This window comes from Oncorhynchus kisutch, linkage group LG6 (genome assembly GCF_002021735.2).
Source record: "Oncorhynchus kisutch isolate 150728-3 linkage group LG6, Okis_V2, whole genome shotgun sequence".
In the NCBI taxonomy this organism is placed as follows: Eukaryota; Metazoa; Chordata; class Actinopteri; order Salmoniformes; family Salmonidae; genus Oncorhynchus; species Oncorhynchus kisutch.
In genome coordinates this window covers 79,273,510-79,294,576 of record NC_034179.2, presented here as the reverse complement: position 1 = coordinate 79,294,576, position 21,067 = coordinate 79,273,510, and the positions used below count along the sequence as shown (strand labels likewise).

At 45.7% G+C, this 21,067-nt stretch overlaps 3 protein-coding genes across 4 annotated transcripts; all 3 read right to left on the bottom strand.

The window, feature by feature from the left end:
- Positions 1 to 40: 40 nt before the first annotated feature.
- LOC109897390 (glutamine-rich protein 2) lies at positions 41 to 10,032 on the bottom strand. Its single transcript, XM_031825982.1, has 14 exons — positions 9,290 to 10,032; positions 9,101 to 9,186; positions 8,879 to 9,024; positions 8,403 to 8,508; positions 7,980 to 8,240; positions 7,612 to 7,734; positions 7,429 to 7,503; positions 6,043 to 6,207; positions 5,649 to 5,767; positions 5,098 to 5,163; positions 4,865 to 4,966; positions 3,505 to 3,679; positions 1,806 to 3,299; positions 41 to 1,591 (listed from the first exon to the last, which is right to left on the bottom strand). Exons 1-13 carry the CDS (start codon positions 9,570 to 9,572, stop codon positions 3,123 to 3,125), a joined length of 1,884 nt encoding a protein of 627 aa, XP_031681842.1. The 5' UTR covers positions 9,573 to 10,032; the 3' UTR covers positions 41 to 1,591; positions 1,806 to 3,122.
- A 14-nt stretch (positions 10,033 to 10,046) lies between these two features.
- LOC109897389 (uncharacterized protein C16orf96-like) lies at positions 10,047 to 15,251 on the bottom strand. 2 transcript variants are annotated; one of them, XM_031827795.1, is made up of 4 exons: positions 14,490 to 15,251; positions 10,904 to 11,008; positions 10,425 to 10,505; positions 10,047 to 10,271 (listed from the first exon to the last, which is right to left on the bottom strand). In XM_031827795.1, exons 1-4 carry the CDS (start codon positions 14,625 to 14,627, stop codon positions 10,080 to 10,082), a joined length of 516 nt encoding a protein of 171 aa, XP_031683655.1. In that variant the 5' UTR covers positions 14,628 to 15,251; the 3' UTR covers positions 10,047 to 10,079. The 2 variants fall into 2 exon arrangements, with proteins under 2 accessions (XP_031683655.1, XP_031683656.1); XM_031827796.1 differs by lacking the exon at positions 10,425 to 10,505.
- Positions 15,252 to 15,476: 225 nt separating this feature from the next.
- On the bottom strand, positions 15,477 to 21,065 carry LOC116374478 (UNC93-like protein MFSD11). The gene is made up of 14 exons (XM_031827791.1): positions 20,832 to 21,065; positions 20,471 to 20,646; positions 20,304 to 20,359; positions 19,795 to 19,902; positions 19,554 to 19,633; positions 19,353 to 19,449; positions 19,176 to 19,234; positions 18,836 to 18,995; positions 18,481 to 18,521; positions 18,318 to 18,383; positions 18,007 to 18,132; positions 17,683 to 17,857; positions 17,281 to 17,416; positions 15,477 to 17,087 (listed from the first exon to the last, which is right to left on the bottom strand). Exons 2-14 carry the CDS (start codon positions 20,564 to 20,566, stop codon positions 16,926 to 16,928), a joined length of 1,362 nt encoding a protein of 453 aa, XP_031683651.1. The 5' UTR covers positions 20,567 to 20,646; positions 20,832 to 21,065; the 3' UTR covers positions 15,477 to 16,925.
- Positions 21,066 to 21,067: the final 2 nt, after the last annotated feature.

Sequence of the window (21,067 nt, the reverse complement as noted above, 5' to 3'; positions counted from 1 at the left end):
TGTGCCTTCACAGTCAAATTATATGCATGTGATGGTGGGGTTGTGTAGAACAGTACAGATATATTTACGTACAACAAGTCAAATTCATTGCAGACAGTCAATGAGTCAACATATGTTCACATAACAGTTATATGGACATCATATGACACATACATCACATATTCCATGAAGGCCCATTTATCTTTGAAAACAAAGATACATCTACCAATGGAAATCTTACATTCAGATTAACTGCCTGTCTTAAATACTCTCCTGAAATACCTTTCAGTAGCATCATTACTCCTGAATAAGTCCAAATGCTATGAAAGGGATCACTTATACTCAGTTTATTAGGTACACCACCTCGTTCACGAGTCAGGAGGCCGTGGCTTGCTATATAAAACAGGCAGACAGGAATCCAGCAATTCAGTTAATGTTCGAATGAACATTAGAATGGGAAAAACGAGTGACCTAAGCGACCGAATGCACAACTCATTGATCCTTGTCACGGATGGGCTATTGCATCAGCCGACCACACCAGGTTCTACTCCTATCAGCTTAAAACAAGCAGCTCCAGTTGTCACGCGATCACCAACACTGGACTATTGATGAGTGGAAAAACGTTGCCTGGTTCGACAAATCCCGGTTCCTGTTGCATCATGCTGATGACAGAGTCAAGATTTGGCGTAACCACATGAGTCTATGGCCCCATCCTGCCTGCTGTCAACGGTACAGGCTGGTGGCAGTGGTATAATGGTGTGGGGAACGTGTTCCTGGCAAAGTTGATACCAATTGAGCAATGTTTCCATGCCCTGAAGAATTCAGGGTGTTTTAGAGGCAAAGGGAGGTCCAACCCGGTACTAGATGGGTGTACCTAATAAACTGGCCACTGAGTGTGTAAGGCATGGATAGAGATAGATATACATCATATTTCTCATTGACACAAAATGTGTGTAAGCAAAGCCCCTTCTTCTAGGAAACTGTCTAGAGAATTGGGTCTGTGAGAGGGAAGACATTTCAAGCCCTTAATGATACCGCTCTATAAGACCCTATATGTCAAATGATTTGCTCCATAGGGGTATTGTTCTGCATCCAAACAGTCTGGTATTTGAGGTCACCTGCCCGAAAGCTTCTCTATGAAGGTCATTGAAAATCAGGCATCATAAACCAAAATCGTAATGTAGCCACCCGTAAGGTATCTGACCTGTAAAGCTACACTTTGAAAATGTGACTCAGCTATTTTGTTGCATGGAAACAGTGTTCATAGGTCCAAGAATTGTGTTCTTCCATTACAATCCATAAATAACCTAACTGACTAATATCAGAATTGATTTTCACAACGTCTGTATGCTCCGTTACAAAATGGAGACCAGGATACCCTCCTGGTGCTGCTGTAAATGGTTTATTAAAATAAGGTGTGTGGGGCTCTCCATCACCCCCTACAGGATGATGACGGGCTCTTCCTCCGACTGGCTCAGGTCCACGTGAAGCTCCAGATCTTGCTGCAGCAGCTCGCTGGTGGTGTCAGCATGGGACGAGCTCTGGGGAAGGGTAGCCTGGGACAGGCAGCCTAAAGAAGACATGGGCCGGTCCCGCACAGAGCTGCCTGAGGCTGGGGGAGATAAAGGGAGGAAGGGGGAAAGGTCAGGGTTTAGGGTTCAGGTGTCTGCTACAACCAACCTTAACAGCTGCACAGCAGCAATCGCAAAGAAGAATGCTATTTCCATGTGAGTGTTATTTCAGTACCATTCCATAGTAATCACTATTCCAGTTAGTGAAATTGGTTTATATGCTGCAAATGGGTAATGACACTGGTGTTTACCTACCTGAGCGGCTGCGCTGGGTCTTGGCACTCTGGGGTCGCACAGGGGTCACACAGCCCGGCTCTGTGCAGCCAGGCTTCTGGAACTGGGAGCACATGATCTTGTCTTTGCTATTGCACATGCCTGCTGTCATTAAAACAGCAATGTCACATCGCGACCTTGACATGGCTATGGGTGTGGTGGGGTCCTGTCATTCCCATATTGTACCTACACACCTTCTTCCAAGTCTTGAGAAAAATACTCTTTCAATACTATTTTGACTCATTCAATGGCCTCATAAATTACTGGGAATCACAAGACCAAATCCCAGGCATAAAACAGGACAGCACATCTCCCTCTTTCTTCCTTCAGGGCTTGATTTGTATGAACAGATGAAAAATATATTAAGATAGAAATGATGGAATGCAAGCAGTGTTACCCCAGGTTATATTTACAGTCTGTTACAGACACCAGGCCTAATCTTCTATAACATAGTAACATTGGGTTATTTCCAGTGTGGAACACTATACCAACCAGTGCCCCTCCCCCAACCCCAGTGCAGCCCATTCTTATTGCTAACTCACTTCCTTAAACCCTCCTAAAATACTCCCTCCCATAAACTAAGCTCCTCTCTCCTTCCCTAAATCTCCTCACCCTCGTCCTTCTCCAGACTCTCGTTCCTAATCCTTCATCATACACCACTTTAACACTGTACTGTATCCCTCCTCAAATTCTCATTCCCAACCAAACAGCCCACTTTCTTTCTCAACCCACCCCAACTTTTCAGTCTCCTCCCCATTCTCTCCTGACCCTTCACCTCCCACTTCCCCATGATGTCCCCCCTCACTCTTCCTCCCCACTTTACTCTTTATCTCTGCATCCCTGCACTGCGAGTCCAACTCTGGACACATGGTCCAGGGAGCGAGAGAGAGGAAACAGGCTAAGGGCAGTTGGGGCCTGGACAGACGGCACGGTGTGAACATCATCTTAAGACACGTTGTGTAACTGGACCCAGGGGTGACAGTGAATCCTCGGAAGTGTGCTTCACTGTCAATGAGGAGTCCATATGGGCTGTCAGAACTGGAGTCTGGACATCACCTCTCTCCCAGGCCCGGACCATGACAGCTGCCCACAGCATGCAGACATGTCACACTTAACATTAGGTGACTTTTTGGAGCGATGGCATAAAAATACAAAATGGACCAGTGGGAATAGTTTTACTGCACTGCAGTTGCTTGAATTGAGTAACATGAATTAAGTAGTCAAATCAAATCAAATCAAAGTAGTCTAGCTTTTGTTCACAATTGTCCAGATTCCATTTTCTTTTCAATACATGTAATTCTACTCTAAAAATACACAGTACTGTAGAGTAGAGCTGAATATAATCCCAGTCCAGAACCCTGTACCGTCTTTAGGAAAGATGGTGGGTAGTCTGGCATCCACAGTCTTGATCGATCTGGTTTTCAGGCGGCCCTTGTAGATATGTCCGTCCAATCCCAGGATGTCCACCTCCTCCGGCTGACCAATAGGCACAAGGACAAGGTCAAATATTTGCATACCTAACAACTGTCAAATACACCTCAAATATACTCTGTACTCAACATGATAACTTGTATAAATGGCTCAACAAATGTGATTGACCGGGTGTATTCCTATGGGCTGGCAGTGGTCTAGTTGTCTGTCAGTACAGTAACCCACAGTAGGTGAGGTTGGTCTCACTCACCTGAATGCGCAGTGGGGAGCTGGAGATGGGCGGTGTCTCCTCCTCAGCCTGGAGGAAGTGGCTGAAGTGCTGCAGGCGGGTGTAGCGGCGGTTGGGGTAGGTCACGGTGTGGCTGCCTCCACAGCTCAGGGACATGGCCAGGTAACTGTAGTCCGCCATCTCAGGGATGCGCTCGCTAGGATGGACACAGGAGTGGAGGTTGAAGGTCGGAAGATGAACACTTCTAGAGGTTTTAAACAGACCTGACAGTACAATATTTATAGTTTGTAGTTAAATTTGGTCACCCTGGCTCCCCGACACTTCTCTAAACCATAACAAAGCAATATTGACAACTTTTTGGTCCTTCCCCTGTTTCAATACATGTGCTCCCGGCTTCCCTGCCTGACCCTGGCCTGACTGACTGACTCACTGCTTGGGCAGACTCTGGCTGGTCCTCTGCAGCGGGCCTTGGATGTGTGGATAGCGGGAGCTCCCGATCTCCCTCAGAGCCCCCTGGCTGTAGGTGCGCTCTGGGCCAGATAGAGAGAGTGCAGAGCCACCTATCTGCCTACACATCATGGTGTGGATCGCTGCACCTGCATCATGGCCCTTTCGGAGCTGGCCATCTCAAAGTGTCCGTGGTTGGTCCCTGGCCTCAGGCTAAGATGGCCATCTCAAAGTGTCCGTGGTTGGTCCCTGGCCTCAGGCTGAGATGGAGGGAGAGCTGGCCATCTCAAAGTGGCCGTGGTTGGTCCCTGGCCTCAGGCTGAGATGGAGGGAGAGCTGGCCATCTCAAAGTGGCCGTGGTTGGTCCCTGGCCTCAGGCTGAGATGGAGGGAGAGCTGGCCATCTCAAAGTGGCCGTGGTTGGTCCCTGGCCTCAGGCTGAGATGGAGGGAGAGCTGGCCATCTCAAAGTGGCCGTGGTTGGTCCCTGGCCTCAGGCTGAGATGGAGGGAGAGCTGGCCATCTCAAAGTGGCCGTGGTTGGTCCCTGGCCTCAGGCTGAGATGGAGGGAGAGCTGGCCATCTCAAAGTGGCCGTGGTTGGTCCCTGGCCTGAGGCTGAGATGGAGAGAGAGCTGGCCATCTCAAAGTGGCCGTGGTTGGTCCCTGGCCTCAGGCTGAGATGGAGGGAGAGCTGGCCATCTCAAAGTGGCCGTGGTTGGTCCCTGGCCTCAGGCTGAGATGGAGGGAGAGCTGGCTATGTCAGACACTTGTAACTATGCAACACGTCTGACTGATCTAGTGTGTGTGTTAGGTCTTTGGGAGTAAGATAAAGTTGACTACACTGTATATTGGATATTGGGACACCTGCACCCCCTGCTGGTTAAAATGGGGCCAAGTAAGAGTTTCAGTTGTGATGTTTGACTGTCTGCTCTCACCTTCTGCAGTGCTGGCGAACCTGCTCAAGCTCATAGATGGTGTACGGTCGGTTGGACTTGTGGGAGGGTAGGCCAGGAGTGGAGGGCACGGTGACTAAGTGTCTGTTGTTCAGTGGAGAGAGAAAGAAGAAAGAGAGGTAGGTGAATAAGCAGCACCACAATCCTAATTATTTCAATTTCCTCAATGTCTGTGTGTACTGTATAAAAATAGGACATTATTATAATTTACTTACGGTCCTGGGGTAAGCATATCGACTGGGCGGTCGCAGGAGATGCAGTGGAACCTTGCCACTAGTTGTCTATGAAAAGGATGTAGCGAAGACAAATCAAAACCAAAGTTTATTGGTTGCATACACAGATTTGCAGGTGTTATAGCAGGTGCAGCAAAATGCTTTGTTTCTAGCTCCAACAGCGCAGTAGAACATCTAGCAAATACAATACAAATACACAAACAAACAAGAAATGACAATCCAGAGTAGATATATCAGTGAGCATGTGTCAGAATCCAGAATATAAATATGTGTGTATAGACAGTATATCATTTGGAAGGAAAATAGTGTGTACAGTAGTAGGTATATTAGGAACAGAATACAGTATATACTGTACATACACAGTGAGTAAACAACAGTATACAAACAGAACATAGACATATAGACAGTTAAAATGAATGCTAAACACAGGAAGACAATGAACGCATGATCATGTAGAACTCCATAGAGGAACCTGGACTTATCCAGCCATCATCCCTCCTGGGCCTGGCTGTGACCAGTGACATGTGACTTACTTCCTGATGCCTGCAGCGTCGTCCTCCTTCGGGGCAGGCTGGGCCTGCAGCTGCTTACGGATGCTCTTCCAGCGGTCCTCCAGCTGCTTCTTCACAGGACCCAGCTCAATCCGGTCCAGCTACACAGATAGACAACAGATGTACTACAGGGATGCCAAAGATATAAACTACCACCAGACACACCAGACAGACATGAGACATGAGATTTTTACAAACAATGCTATCTGTCACTATAAACACGTTCGTAAAACACTTAAAAACGTGTGACATACAGACTTGTGAGATATATGTTTTGGTGATAGCATAGTAATAACATGTGTGGCGCATATCAATGGACATGTAGGCCTATTATATAAACATCCATTTAGCAGGGTAACTTCCTGCTCAGTCCCACCTTGCACTCCATCTCGGTGGAGATTTTGTCAATGATTTTGTGCCAGTCCTGCTCCTGGCCGGTGATCTTGCTGAGCAGCTCCTGGAACATGGTGTTGAGCTCCTCTGTCATGGAGTCAAACTGCATGCGGCTCACCTTGGTCTCCAGGGCACGCTTGTCTGCTTTCTACAGGAAGAGAGGAGATGCCATCAGGGCAATGGCAGTACTAGTGTGGGCTTGTAAGGATTAGGTGAAACCTGTATGGACTTGTAAGGGTTAGGTGAAACCTGTATGGACTTGTAAGGGTTAGGTGAAACCTGTATTAACTTGTAAGGGTTAGGTGAAACCTGTATGGACTTGTAAGGGTTAGGTGAAACCTGTATGGACTTGTAAGGGTTAGGTGAAACCTGTATGGACTTGTAAGGGTTAGGTGAAACCTGTATTAACTTGTAAGGGTTAGGTGAAACCTGTATTAACTTGTAGGGGTTAGGTGAAACCTGTATTAACTTGTAAGGGTTAGGCGAAACCTGTATTAACTTGTAGGGGTTAGGTGAAACCTGTATTAACTTGTAAGGGTTAGGTGAAACCTGTATGGACTTGTAAGGGTTAGGTGAAACCTGTATGGACTTGTAAGGGTTAGGTGAAACCTGTATGGACTTGTAAGGATTAGGTGAAACCTGTATGGACTTGTAAGGGTTTGTTGAAACCTGTATGGACTTGTAGGGGTTAGGTGAAACCTGTATGGACTTGTAAGGGTTAGGTGAAACCTGTATTAACTTGTAGGGGTTAGGTGAAACCTGTATTAATTTGTAAGGGTTAGGTGAAACCTGTATTAACTTGTAGGGGTTAGGTGAAACCTGTATTAACTTGTAGGGGTTAGATGAAACCTGTATTAACTTGTAAGGGTTAGGTGAAACCTGTATTAACTTGTAGGGGTTAGGTGAAACCTGTATTAACTTGTAAGGGTTAGGTGAAACCTGTATTAACTTGTAGGGGTTAGGTGAAACCTGTATTAACTTGTAGGGGTTAGGTGAAACCTGTATTAACTTGTAAGGGTTAGGTGAAACCTGTATTAACTTGTAAGGGTTAGGTGAAACCTGTATGGACTTGTAAGGATTAGTTGAAACCTGTGTGAGCTTGTAGGGATAAATACATATGTGTATGAACTTGTGTATGGACACGTATGGGCTTGTGGTGACTTGTATGGCCTTGGTAGGGTTTAGCATGGGCTGGTACAGGTGAACTTGAGCATGTAGAGATTTGTAGGAACCCTTATGGTCTTGAGTGGACTTGTGGAAGCTCGTCTAGACTAACATCAACATGTGAGAACTTATGACAGTTCACCTGAGTTGAGTATAACACACTGAGGGAAAGCTCAACTATGCCATGTTGTGGTGAGAGACTCACGATTTCAATCTCCATCTCCACAAGCTCTTTGTCAGCTTTCTTCTCGTCCAGTTCTTCCATGGACTTGTACAGATGCTGTGACAGAAATACATTATTCTGTGGTTTGGAACAGAAGTACAGCATGGAGCGTCTCCTATTCCCCTATGGGCCTCCCCCTGCTGCGGCCCTCCCTCCCAGACTCACGTCGATGTGGACCTGTTTCTGGCTGTGCTCCTCAATCGGGTGGTTGGCTGTGCCGTGGAGCTTCTCACACTCAGCCTGCAGTTGCATGATGGCTCCCTGAACGTCATTCATCAGCTCAGAGCTCTGGCAGAAACAACACAGAGAGACAGGGTTCTATGTCTGTAATACACAGCCATGGCCCCACTGCCATGGAGTGCCTGGCACTGACACACTCCTTTCCCTTAACACACTGCTGCCCTGATAGAGCTTCCCTTACATATCATATTTAAACGTATCCCTCCCTCAGGGTTCAACATAACAGACCCATTATTTAATTTAAACCCTTTGGTATTCTGTTTCATCCTCTATCCTGGCCCTGCCTATAGTACCTCTGCTCCAGGTCTGCCTCCTCCCTGCTGATTCATGAATCTGCTAACCAGGCCCTGCAGATTCTCATAGCGCTGGAACAGCTGGCTGACCTTCCTGCTCACGTCTACAGAGCAGGAGGGGCACGTGGAGCCTTGTTGCCCGCCTGCCTGCCCGCTGCCCTGGCCCTGCTCTGACCCCTGGGGCTCCTGCTGGAGGCTCTGGGAGAGCAGCGAGGAGGAGGACGCCATCATGTCCTCCAGCATGCCTCGCAGGTTGTCCATCTGCGGTGAGAGGGCAGTGTGAGGGCCATGTTGGGGCCACTTGCTGCTACATTATGGATGATGCTGTCTCAGCTATATTCTACAGTTGAAGGTTTTACACTCTGGTGTTAGACCTGACAGTGTATTCAAATAAATAAATGTCTGTCTGTCTGTCTGTCTAACCTGATCCTGTAGCTGTCTGTCTTTCTTGGTCTTCTGTTCAGCCTTGGCTGAGGTGTTCTCAGTCTTCAGCAGTAGCACCTCTTCCTCCACTTTCTGCACTGCGTTCCTGAACACAGAGTGGTGGAACAGGTGCACCAGGCCATGAGGAGCAGGACACCACCTCTCTTCCAATGGAAAACTACCACATCTCAACAGGCCATAAAACTGCTGAGGGAAGAACGGCTCGTAATAATGTCCGGAACAGAGCAAATGGAATGGCATCATACACCTGGAAACCATGTGTTTGATGTATTTCCTACCATTCCACTGATTCCGCTCCAGTAGTTACCACGAGCCCGTTCTTCCCAATGAAGGTACCGCCAACCTCCTGTGTTACAAATTACTTAGACTACCAAATGATATCAAATGTAGTTTCCATAATAAACTATCTATCATTTCTATTTAGCCTTCCTGTGTGCTCATGTGTCATAGTTTACCTGAGGTATAATATCTGCAGTCTGAGCTGTCCTTGCTTAGGAGAGTCAGGGGAGTCCTCACTGTCTGACCCTTTGGCTGTTTCTGAGCCTCCCTCTGAGCCCTGAACTGTTCCTATGTTCAGAATCAGCTGCTCCAGTTCTCCCAGCTATGACAGGGACATGGGGTCATCAATAATGTGTGTGTAGATCTTGCATATGCTTGCATAGATCTTCCTAGCTCACCTTGGCTCTGTCACCCATCAGGCTGTCGACCAGAACTCTCAGATGATTCAGTTGATCCAACAGTTTGTCAGGCACATCCCTGTCACCTACACATTCAGGACAAAAATGGTCATCCCACACAAGACATCATTCAGTAAAAGAAAACATAGAAAAGCCATACACTATCCAATCTCCACATTGTTTTCTTACCCAAGTCAGTGAGGAGCTCCCGGAGGTGCTGGAGCTGGGCCTGGTCGGCCTTGCCTGCTTCCAGCAGCTCTACTCTGGTCTCCAGGGTGTTGTGTCTCTCCCTGAGCCTGCCCACATCCCTCAGGGCCTCCACTGTCTCTGGGTAATGCTCTGCCCCGCTGGCCACACGAGACAGGGGTTTGCTGCCCACCATCAGTGCTCCATCAGAGACGGACTGCTGGGGCAGTGCCCCCCCCATGCTGGCTGGCAGTGACAGTGCAAGGAGTGAAGGCAGCAGCTCCATCAGAGAGGGACTGCTGGGGCTGTGCCCCCCCCATGCTGGCTGGCAGTGACAGTGCAAGGAGTGAAGGCAGCAGCTCCATCAGAGAGGGACTGCTGGGGCAGTGCCCCCCCCATGCTGGCTGGCAGTGACAGTGCAAGGAGTGAAGGCAGCAGCTCCATCAGAGAGGGACTGCTGGGGCAGTGCCCCCCCCATGCTGGCTGGCAGTGACAGTGCAAGGAGTGAAGGCAGCAGCTCCTTCAGAGAGGGACTGCTGGGGCAGTGCCCCCCCCATGCTGGCTGGCAGTGACAGTGCAAGGAGTGAAGGCAGCAGCTCCTTCAGAGAGGGACTGCTGGGGCAGTGCCCCCCCATGCTGGCTGGCAGTGACAGTGCCAGGAGTGAAGGCAGCAGCTCCCGTATGGCATTGACTGAGGCGCTGAAAGGAGTCATGGTGGTCATGACAACTGATGTGGGGACAGGGACTGAGTGCCTGATTTCCTATTGGAGAAATAGCTACCATCAACACAAAGCTAATGTCTATTCCTATGTCTTGTATATGATTGCTTGATAAAGGAATCTCGCTCTTTCAAGCGAGACATAAGACATGCCTTTTGCAGATTCTGTTGCTCGCTAACCAAGGTGGTCTGCATGATGTCCCAGGTCACACACTGGATGAGCTCGTCTGGGTCTGGGTAACGCCCAACTCTGTCCTGCAGGTCTTTCTGTGATAGAGAGAAGACAAGAAAGAGAGGAAGATGATTAACCTCTTTTTACTAGAGTTAGCTACTACAGTACTATACTATTGTTTGTCTCCTCTTAACAATGTAGTATATCATTTCTGAGCTTGGAAAGTAGTCTCCTGAGTTCCAACTCACGGTGGCAGAGTCCAGGTTGTCCAGTCGGTGGCAGTACTGTTCCACTTCGTTGATTCTGTCAACCAGCTCACTCATATTCAGCTGGGACCCAAAAATACCCAGAGCAACGTCATGCTACCAGATGGAAACAGACATGTAGGATAATCCCTATTATCCTCACTCTATTGTTGGGGTGAGTGACAGGCCAGGTTGCCAGAGATAAGCTGTGGCTCTTTGATGCTGTTGCCCTCTGTATGACTCCATGTCCCCTACAGAGAGGGATGGAGGGAGGGGACCAGGGCCAGGGTGGATCGGGCTCTACATGACGCTATATTTCACCACTGTGTGGGGTGGTGAGATGGAGAAGGATTCACTAGTGATGAGCACTGGGTAGATCCCCTACTGTAGATTAATGAGGGAGATGAGCAAGGTTGCCAAATGTTGTCTATCTGCAATCCCTCCTCACTATGAGGGTTTGCCAGTATGGATGTGTGTCTGACCTGGTTGAGTTGGTTCTGGAGGCTCTTGATCTCTTTCTTCAGGTCGTCTCTGGACTCCTGCAGGTCCTGGATCTCCTTCAGCAGATCCTGGATCAGCAATATAGACTGGAAACACAACAGAGTGTGTTCGAAGAACTCAAAGCTCAAAGAACCCCACATCACTGGTCAGATCAATTAACACAATCATTACCTTTTGTCAGTTTCTGTTATGATGACTGAATCGTAGGCTATAGAAATAGAGGGCCGCACACACGATATATAAATCTCCAACATTTCGGAATCACTGTGTCTTATTCAGGGTGAATCAGCACACATGGTGATCTCTTAGCATTAGGTCTAAAGCTTTTTCACAGCCTCTTCATGCCCAAAACACTTGAAACTGACTCAGCCCAGTTCTCTAATCTCCCAAAGTAAGAGTCTGTGAAACTTTGAAGCGGTCAGGGGACTCAGTAAGGTAGAAATCCCCCTGACCAAAGCCATATCTGTGACTATTCCCCTGGCTACTTCCTTTGAAGATCAGTAGGAAGATCCTAAACCCCTTCATTTAGGAGGGATCCCAAAACCCCTCTCCGTGGCTCCATCCAGTTGACATTTCACCCCAAGGGAGGTTACTAGGACACCACCATCCATATGTAGTAGATGAGATACACAAGCTGTTACAAAGCAGCGGTAGGACCTGTCTGTCTCCAGATAATCCATGTTTTTCAGAGTACATAACCCCTGCCCATATGGAACCACTCCACTCTCTAACACAGCTGAGGCCTTGTTGACAGAGTAAACCCACACATGTGCTCTGGGTGTTGCAAATTAGAAATAGGTTGTGTTTACTAAGCAAAGTTGAAACAGGTGGCTTTGAACGTATTTACCAGAGTTCCGGTGGGTTTGTCTAATGCACCCAGACATGAAACGACGCATAGCGACCCCACTGAGCTGCACAGGCCGTCAAACAAATGGCTGAATAACTAATAGGTTGTTCAGTGAGCTGTAAACGTGGAAGGGATATATGACCTGCGTGTATGGAATTTCTGGAGGAGACCACCTTTTTCTTGATCGCCTCAAGCATCTCAGAGACATGAGATTAGGCAAAACATGATCAAATCTTGTAAGCAGGACATGCACTGGAATATTCTAACCTGGCAACCAACCCAACCCCTAATGACAAACAGAGAGACAATCAACTGTATTTGTCACATTTTGATGAGTGGGTCCAGGGTATGGTTAATTTCCTATGAGATTCCTATGACACTTTAAAGCTCATCGTGAGGCTGATTGGACATAGAGTTCACAGGAAATTATGATATTTGCCTACATCAGCAAACAGTAGGCAAAATGTATGCATCGTCCTCTTCCCTCAAAGGAGCTGGGCTCCCTAACCAGGGGACATCCCCAACCGTATCTTCCTCAGAGACAATGTCCCTAGTACTCTGTCTGTTTGTCTGTGAGGATGTTGTTTGGACAGAGTGCCCAACCTCCTTCCTGTTTCTGCCACAACATCTGGGTCAGCATCACCCACAAGTCTGTTGCAAATGGTAACGGAGATGACAACCTAAATACAAGTCCCTTCTGACAACACACAAAACTCTAGTAAAAGGGGTAGAAAATGAGTAACTAACATAATGTAAGTACACTAACTTTTACTGTCCCAACGATAAGGAAGTTATTTGCGATTGGGAAGAAAGCCATCCTCTCTACCTCCCAGTTACTCTTTAGTCAGCCATTAACTGGCTCTGACTAAGATGGCCGGTGGCCTGGAATCCTTCCACGCCACTGTGAACACAGAGCGCCACTCAGGCAGACTTTTCGCAACCCTCTCAGATCCAGGATATGTACCCTGTGGGGTCATAGCACACCTTTATCAACCCCAACAATCCCCTGATAACCTCTGCCATGGGTCAAGAAGAAAGAGACCCTGGCTAAGGACTTGTATGCGGGAAATACAATATGCTGCTATGAGTTCTGAGGCAGAAACTGATGGACATTGGGTCTTAGTGGGGTCTTCAGGGATATGGTATACAGGGCCAGAGAAAGCCAGACAGGGCCAGAGAAAGCCAGACAGGGCCATTGGATACTGGTATTGACCCACAGCTGTACGCCCACAGGATACATGAATGATTCAGAGGATTTTCAGAGGCACCTTCGCCTGTACCCACTGGATGTCCCTCCCTCATATCACCTGAGTGTTAACTGGGCAGGTCTGGGCAACATCAGTGAAGATAGCTAAGACCTGTGAAATCTTTCATCTTCCTACTTGCTTTATTTACACAGACTCATGTCTCTATCAGTGTCCATATTTCAAACTCAGACATTTCAGATAACAGCAGAGATACAGTTCAGAGTGTGGTATGAAGTACTGGACCAACACTGATTCTAAATTGTGGACACCCCAGGAGGTTGGTGGCACCTTAATTGGGGAGGACAGGCTTATGGTAATGGCTGGAGCTGAATAGGTGGAATGGTTTCAAACACATCAAACATATGGAAACCACATGTTTGACTCCGTTCCATTAATTCCATTCCAGCCATTACAATGAGCCGTCCCCTCTAGTGATCTGTACTACTCAGCTATTCAATTTGGTTCCACAGCATACACAGGGAACACAGGAGTGGTGCTTATCTTTGGGGAGTGGCCTTTCCTTTGGAAACTGGAACATAGACACAGCGAGGTCATTTGAGAAGACAGTGTGGTGCCCATCACCTATTGTGCTGTGCTCTGTCATCAATATCCTTATCCAGTGTTGAGAGTTCTGAAATGCTCACCATTCACCACACAGACAGGCCCCCAGCTGCGGGACAGGGCTTTGATGAGCAAGCACTCAAGGACTTAATACAGATAAGAGGGGCTGAATCACTTGCCAGCAGCATATCCCCCTGCATTCCACTGCTGGCTTGCCTCAGAAACTAGGTAGTTGGTCCTGGTCGGTACCTGGATGGGAGACAGAAGGCGGTACTCTTCCCTCTGGTCTAAGGAGATTCAGTGCCCCAGGGCTGTCTTTCAGTGTCCTGACTAAAGATCCCATGGCACTTATCGTATGAGTAGGGGTGTTAACCCCAGTGTTGTGGCTAAATTCCCAATCTGGCCCTCATACCATCATGGCCACCTAATCATCCCTAGCTTCCAATTGGCTCATTTGTCCCCTCTCCTCCCAACTTTAACTCTTCCCCATGTCCTTGCTGTAAGAGAATATGTTCTCAGTCAATTTACCTGGTAAAATAAGGGTCAAGAAATAAACCTCAGACTCTAACATCTGTCACAAGATGGATGTCTAGTCTAGAATACCCAGTGGAACTGTAATGTTATCCTATTTCTTGACTGTTATGGCCATTTTTCTTTGACCACAAAATTATTTTGGGACAGATTCCCCCAAATAATTTGGCGCCTATCTTATTACAAGCAAAATTGTGCATCACAGACAAATCAAAGTTTCAACACGGTTTTGACTGTTGATCGAGGGAGGGAGGCAGCACTGTCACAGCAGCAGTGTTCAGTGTTCCTCGCATGACATTATTTCAATTTATAATAAAAATTATAACTCCGCGATGACAGTGTGATATTAATAATTACATTTTGAGGAAGAGCCTGTCTCACCTTGGACACGCCGTCCTCACTCGCCTGAGCCTTGGGGCGGAGCTGCATCAGCTGCCACAAGTCGTTGACCGGTGTTGTGGTTGAGGCAGTGCGGCTCAGAAGATCTGTACCGCTAGGAAGCTTCTCCAGCGCGGCCATCTGTCTCTATCTGCCGAAGTTTGTCTTCCATGTGATGGTACGGGCTAGAGGACTTGGTCAGATACGGGGCATGGGGCTCCTGTGGCGGGGCATCCTGCTCTCTCCAGCCGGTGGTCACATTTTGGATTTTCAGGTGTCCCAGGATAGCGTGGAGGAGGGTATGCAACGCATTGAAGTTGACAGCTCCAACTTCAGGTGTCCCGATCGACAGGTTCACCAAATCGAACAAACTAATGTCAGCTGACATTTTGTCTCTCACTGCTTCTGAGTTAATGTTATTAAAAGGTATTTACGAGGGATAAGATATATCTTCTTCCAATATTGCCATCTTATTTTGTAAAAAATAAACGCCAGAATGATTCAATTAAATAACATAAGATTTTAAAAAAGGACAGGATCGAACGCAAAAAAAAATAGAAATGTACAATTATAGAGAAAAAAAAAATCTCAGATTCTTCTGTACTAAATAAAAAGTGTCTGCAAATTAGAATGAAATATTCCCTACAGTTACTTTTCAACACCTTTTCGTTGCTACTCAATATCGGTTGTTTCTTATTCCAATGCCATTTCTAACCTTGTTTTAGAAATTGGTTCTAATCTCTCACACCTACCATAGAACCGCATTGGACGTAATAATGACAGTGAGTATAGTTCCCTTTTGTGATTGGATGTAGCCTCCTTCCATTACACAATAATTGCATCCCAAATTGTGACTCACAGCGTCCCTGGTTGCTGAGCAACAAGGCAAATCCTCATCAGGTAGGACAAGGGTTGTGTTGTTGAGAAAGTATGCAAAGCATCACCTGTTCTCACCCCAGGTATACAAAAAGGAGCACACAGACACGAAAAAAAGGCTCAAAATAACAATTTAATAATAATAAAAATGTAAAAAACAAGCGTGCATATCCTGGTGCCTTTCTAAGTAACTACATTCAAGTATAAAATCTAGTTCATAATCCAAAATACATAGTTATTCCCTCAAAATCCTATTGATTGCCTCACATCCAACAGCTCTGGCTCTGAACAATCTTAAAACTCAGTTTTTCATGTGCCACAGAACTGAACTCTACATTAAGCAATCCCACACAATGAATTAAATGACTCATGAACTAGACTATACATTTTTGGCAAGGAGGAGCACAAACACTGTAAACTGTTTGTGACCTCAATCGGAATTGCATGATGAAAATGTAGAACAAAAAATGCTTGATGTTTGCAGAGTGCAAATGTCATTGTTTCAATGTGAGTTCTAAATAAAACCATAGCCTTTTAAACTCATAAGCTCAAGAGTTCCTCAATGTGACATTTTAACAGAGCAATATAACCTAGAGCAGTTTAGACATAAAAATTCTGGTCTACATTTTGTAATTCACCCAACAGCCATGCCATCATCCTCAATACACTATCTATGGCCTTTTGGATCCCACTTTTGACAAAACCTATTGAATACTACAGATACTCTGAAAATGTGATGCAAATATTGACAAAGAAATAACATTTAGAGCATTGTTCGACAATTTCGTACAGATATCAAAATAACAACAATAATTTAAATTGCAATAAACTAGTGTATATGCGTAATTTCTCCCTTTATGACAAATGCCATCTTACAAGAAATCTAGATGCAGTGGAGTCCTGATAACTGCAATGGCTTGGGAGTGTTCTAAATGTGTATACTAAATCTGAGCATGCGGAAGTGAAAAGTGTATTTGAACTGATAAACTGCATGTAAACAGAGTTTGTATATTTCCAATGTGCACTTATCAAGAATCGACTATACTACGTTTTCTTCTTCTATCAAATTTAAAGTAGTATAATAAGATTAATGTCAAAACTGGAAACCTTGGTAGGAATAGCAGTCTAGTCAAACCTTAATCAATGACTACTGCACATTGAAACCAACCAGCTGAACATCTACATGAAGACAGAAGCACAGTGAATGACATGAAAGTAAAGGCTCCTCTGTGCACAACTGACTCACTCCAAGTAAAGTAAAATATACAGTATTTAAGTGTATCTTCCACTTGAAAGGCAAAAATCAAAAGAGCTGTGAATGACTGCTAAAACAGTGTTACTAGTCTCTGCTTATTGGAATCAATAGAGCTGTGAATGACTGTGCTAAAACAGCGTTACTACAGTCTCTGCTTATTGGGGCTGAGGTGGGCCAGTCAAACGGTCAGTTGAAGGATTCCAAAGGATAGCTAGGTTGATAGGAAGGTGTTACACCGACTCTTCCCCGGATGACCCGTCCAGCTGTGAATAGCTCCTCTCACCGTGACCCCCTCCTCCCATTGGTTGTCATATGTTGTCATAGTCAGTGTCCCGTCGACTGGAGACCACCACCCACTCAGCCACGAAGAAGGATAGCGTGCCCAGGAAGCCCACCACAACCATGATGAGCAGCTGCCAGTGCAGCAGGAGATAGTTACTGTAGAAGAAGGCCAGGGCTGCAGTGATGGACTGCAGAGGACAAGAGCACCAAGTTACACCACTGTAACACAGCAACTGTGGTTAGCAAGTATGGGGAATCATCAAGGGATACACCAAGCAAATAGCTCAATGTGATATTTCTTCAAAATCTTTCAGAGTAATACATTATCACCATAGACAGCAAACCATCTTGTGTGTGTAGGCCTAACAGATATCAATGTACCTGGACAAACTTGAAAACGGCAAAGGCAGGAGCACTGTCCTCCCGGAACATGAATCCCACAATGCTCAGCAGTTGGGTGTTGAAGCAGCTGTCCCCCAGGCCCAGCAGGAAGCTACACAGCAGAGCCACCTCAACACTGAACAAACAACACAACAGGTTAAGCAATTAAGGCAACGCCACCTCAACACTGAACAGACAACATCCCAGGTTAATACAGACATGAAACCTTACACAATCTGCAGTAACCTGATAGAGTTCAAATGCAATTATGCACTACTGCTACACTTAACATAATGCTCATGTCCTGACCTGCTGTATTCTTATGCAAAGTACGTAGAATTGTTGTAATAGTAATCTATGGTCATTGTTTTATGGGCCAACTGAGTAAGCCCTGCTGTGTACCTTGGGGTGAAGTATGCCTGCAGGTGTGTGCCCTCTTCTGGGGCAATAGGGGCATCACTGGCAATGTTCAAGAAGATCAGGTAAAAGGCCACGAAGTGAGTGATCAGCCCCAGCAGCACGACCGGGTTCCTCCCAAACCGGTTGCACTTGTTCAGCATCCCAAACACGCCCCCTCCTGGACAAACAGTGGCACAGCAGAAACAGAAGAGTTGACTTCCTCGAATCATCAGTCCCTTCCTGTCAACCAGTTTATCTGCTTTCCAAACCTCACGTGTATCATGTGATCCGAAACAGCACTGAAGATAAAAAATGACTTTGACTCACCCAGGATCTCTCCCAGGCCAATGAAAATACCAGAGAGCCCGATCAGACTCTTAGCGTCATTCCCAAATTGAGTCATGGCTCCTATACATGTCCCGTATACCCCACTGTAAAATGTCAACTCTAGGCCTGAAGGTGGGAAAGGAGCAAGAGTTACACACATAGAACCTATGGTTACGCATTCAAACATACTCAATGTCAATTGAATATGCATCCGTTTATATTTCTATACTAGCATCCACTGAAAGAATTTCCTCATGTTGGAAATAGCCCAAACCATTTTTTTCTGAATTATTTGGAATGAATTTGCCCACCTGTGTATGCTATGGAGATACTCAGCAGTAGCATCTCTTTAGTGACAGACAACTGCAACGCTTTCTCTGTAAGAAGAGGGCACATATCAGTCAGTTGAGCTCTGGGCCTTTGTTGCTGACATGACAGATTGAAGTAAGAAGCAACCAATGAACTCTGACTCACTGAAAGCATCCAGAGCCTGGGAACCGAGACCTGGAGTCGCTCTGCAAGGAAGAGAAATCCATAAATAAACTTAAGTACAGCCTTTCCAGACATAAAGGAATACAGGATTATCCAGATTCAACCCAGGCCTATGGAGGAATACAAAGTACCTTACATACAACAGCAGGTACAGAATGCACAAACACCATTTGTATGGCATATCTATAAGTATATCAATATTTGACATCTGTATGTATGCATGACAACATGCGTGATTATGGTCAATAAATGGTAGATAAGGAAAAATGTTCTTGTGCTAGTTCACTCTAACGTTAGACCTAGACCACATTTTCCATCCCAGCCTGTCTGCACTCACATGATGATAGGGGCGCTCTCTGTGGACTCAGTCTGCAGCAGTGACTCAGATGCCTCGGAGGGTGTGGCCTCAGGCTCTGGCTTCTGGATCAGAAAGAACAGAAAGCTGCCCACCAGGCTGATGACCGTGAGAGAGATGAAAACCGTCTGGCGATCCTTGTCTAGACACACACAGCACGCGTCAGCAACTTATGGCCAAAATGAGATTTCCTCGTTGTGTCAAGGGAACTTAGGGAATGCTAGATACTATAAAAAGGAAAGGACTCATGAACCTAAGTAGAATACATTCAAGCGATATCTACATTGTTATAGTAAAAAGTTAACCAAAACTGATGACATACCTGATATGTGAACATGGCCATGCCAGGCAAAATAAATATACATGTTTCCAAAGAATAAGCTGCAAAATGGGATAGATACATGTTAGGCAGTCCAACACCATGGATTCAGTACCAGAGTAAAAAAGCTGTGGTAAACAGTGATGCAATCAATACAGTTATGCTGATAAGAAGAAGTACCTGAACTGTAGCAAGGCCCAGAAAATACCACTGTTCCTGCCAATGGTGGCATCTGTAGAGTTGATGGTGAGTAGGTTCCCCTGAGCTGTCCACAATACTAGGCCACAGATGGAAAGAGATTGAAAGAGAAAAGAAAGAGGGTTATGTGGTGATAGGAAATACAAGTCGTTAATTCTCAAGTAAGAATACCAGTCTTCTTACTTGCAGCCGCTATTCCAACAACTACAGACGCTGTGTAGAAGCTCCAGGTGTAGGGGTGGATGAACATGGCAATGTATCCACTGATGGAAATAAAACATTGGACAGTGTTAACGTCACAAACAAGCTAATGAAAACAAGTACGTTATGCACACTCAGAGAGAATAGATAAATAAACAGTTCTGTAAACAGGTATAGGCTACAGTGGGTTGATTTAAAGAAAGGTCAAAAGGAGTGTGCTCACCTGTATACTAGTCCACTAAAGAACATGGACAACTGGGGTCCTATAACAGCTACTACTGAGGGAGCAATCAGGTTGGATGCAGAGAAAACTCCATAGATGATGGCCATGCTCCATGTAAAGACACGACATAGAAAATGTTAGCAACATGGCTACAAGTGCAGGCATTTTATTCAATAAGGATGTGTTTGAATTTTTTTAAAGCCTGGTGTTTGCCTGCCACGGGTGGTGTCATTAAGATGTCAATAAAGGCCAACAGCAGCAATTAAAATCACAGACGAGGCCCTACAACACCACAGTCATATGCATGTTATTTACGAAATACCTCAGGAAACTGGGATATTGTAGAGAACTGAAAGTATACTTTTGTTGCCTAAACTGGGCAGATTCAATTACTTGCCTTTTGAGACCTCTTTGAGAGAGAGAGAGACAGGATTACGCATTTCCAACAGTTCTAATCTATAGCATAGGAGCCACATAGGTCACCGTATTTCAGCATCACAATGAATTACCTTGTGTATCCACTCCCATGGAATTCAGTACTGTTGAAACTCTTGATCACAGTTTGCTGAAAAAGCATGAGACATAAATAATTGACACCATCAATATTAACTTCCCCTGTAGGTTCCCTGTTTGTGTGGCTTGAATTTGTATATATCATTTGTCAGTTCAACCATACCTCTATATTGCCACATGTTTGGAAAGCAGTGAACATGAACATAAATCCAAAACCCAGGATTATGATGTTCAAGAGTGTCTTTCCCTCTGGACCCATGCTTGCTGCAGAGTGTCACTGTAATATTTCTTGATGAAATGGGTTAGTTAAAAAAACCTCTGAAGGGGTCCACAGCTCATCTGAAAAAGAACAGAATCAAAACAACCTTGGTGACAAATCTGTAGAAACGATGTTATGCTATGAATATTAGCTATTGTCAAGACACTAGGTAGGTATATCTAGGTAGATCTGCTACCAAATAATCATTATAGTAAGTATTTCCTTGATTTGGTCTATTTAGCCACTTGAGAAGAAAACAATTTACCGAGTCGGGTGCTGCACTGTAAAGTCCTTGTTTGTGCAAGCTACATAGTTAGCAAACCAATAACGACTTGTGGAGATACCACCATGGACCCAAATCCTTGAAAGAATCCAACAATAATGTACGATACTTTTCACCTGTGTAGTGTAAAAATGGTCTTTGAATATTTTTCAGTGAGTGACCAAAACTGTTCGTCATGTGAGATAGTCAGCTGACATTTCAAGGCGTACAACCCAAAG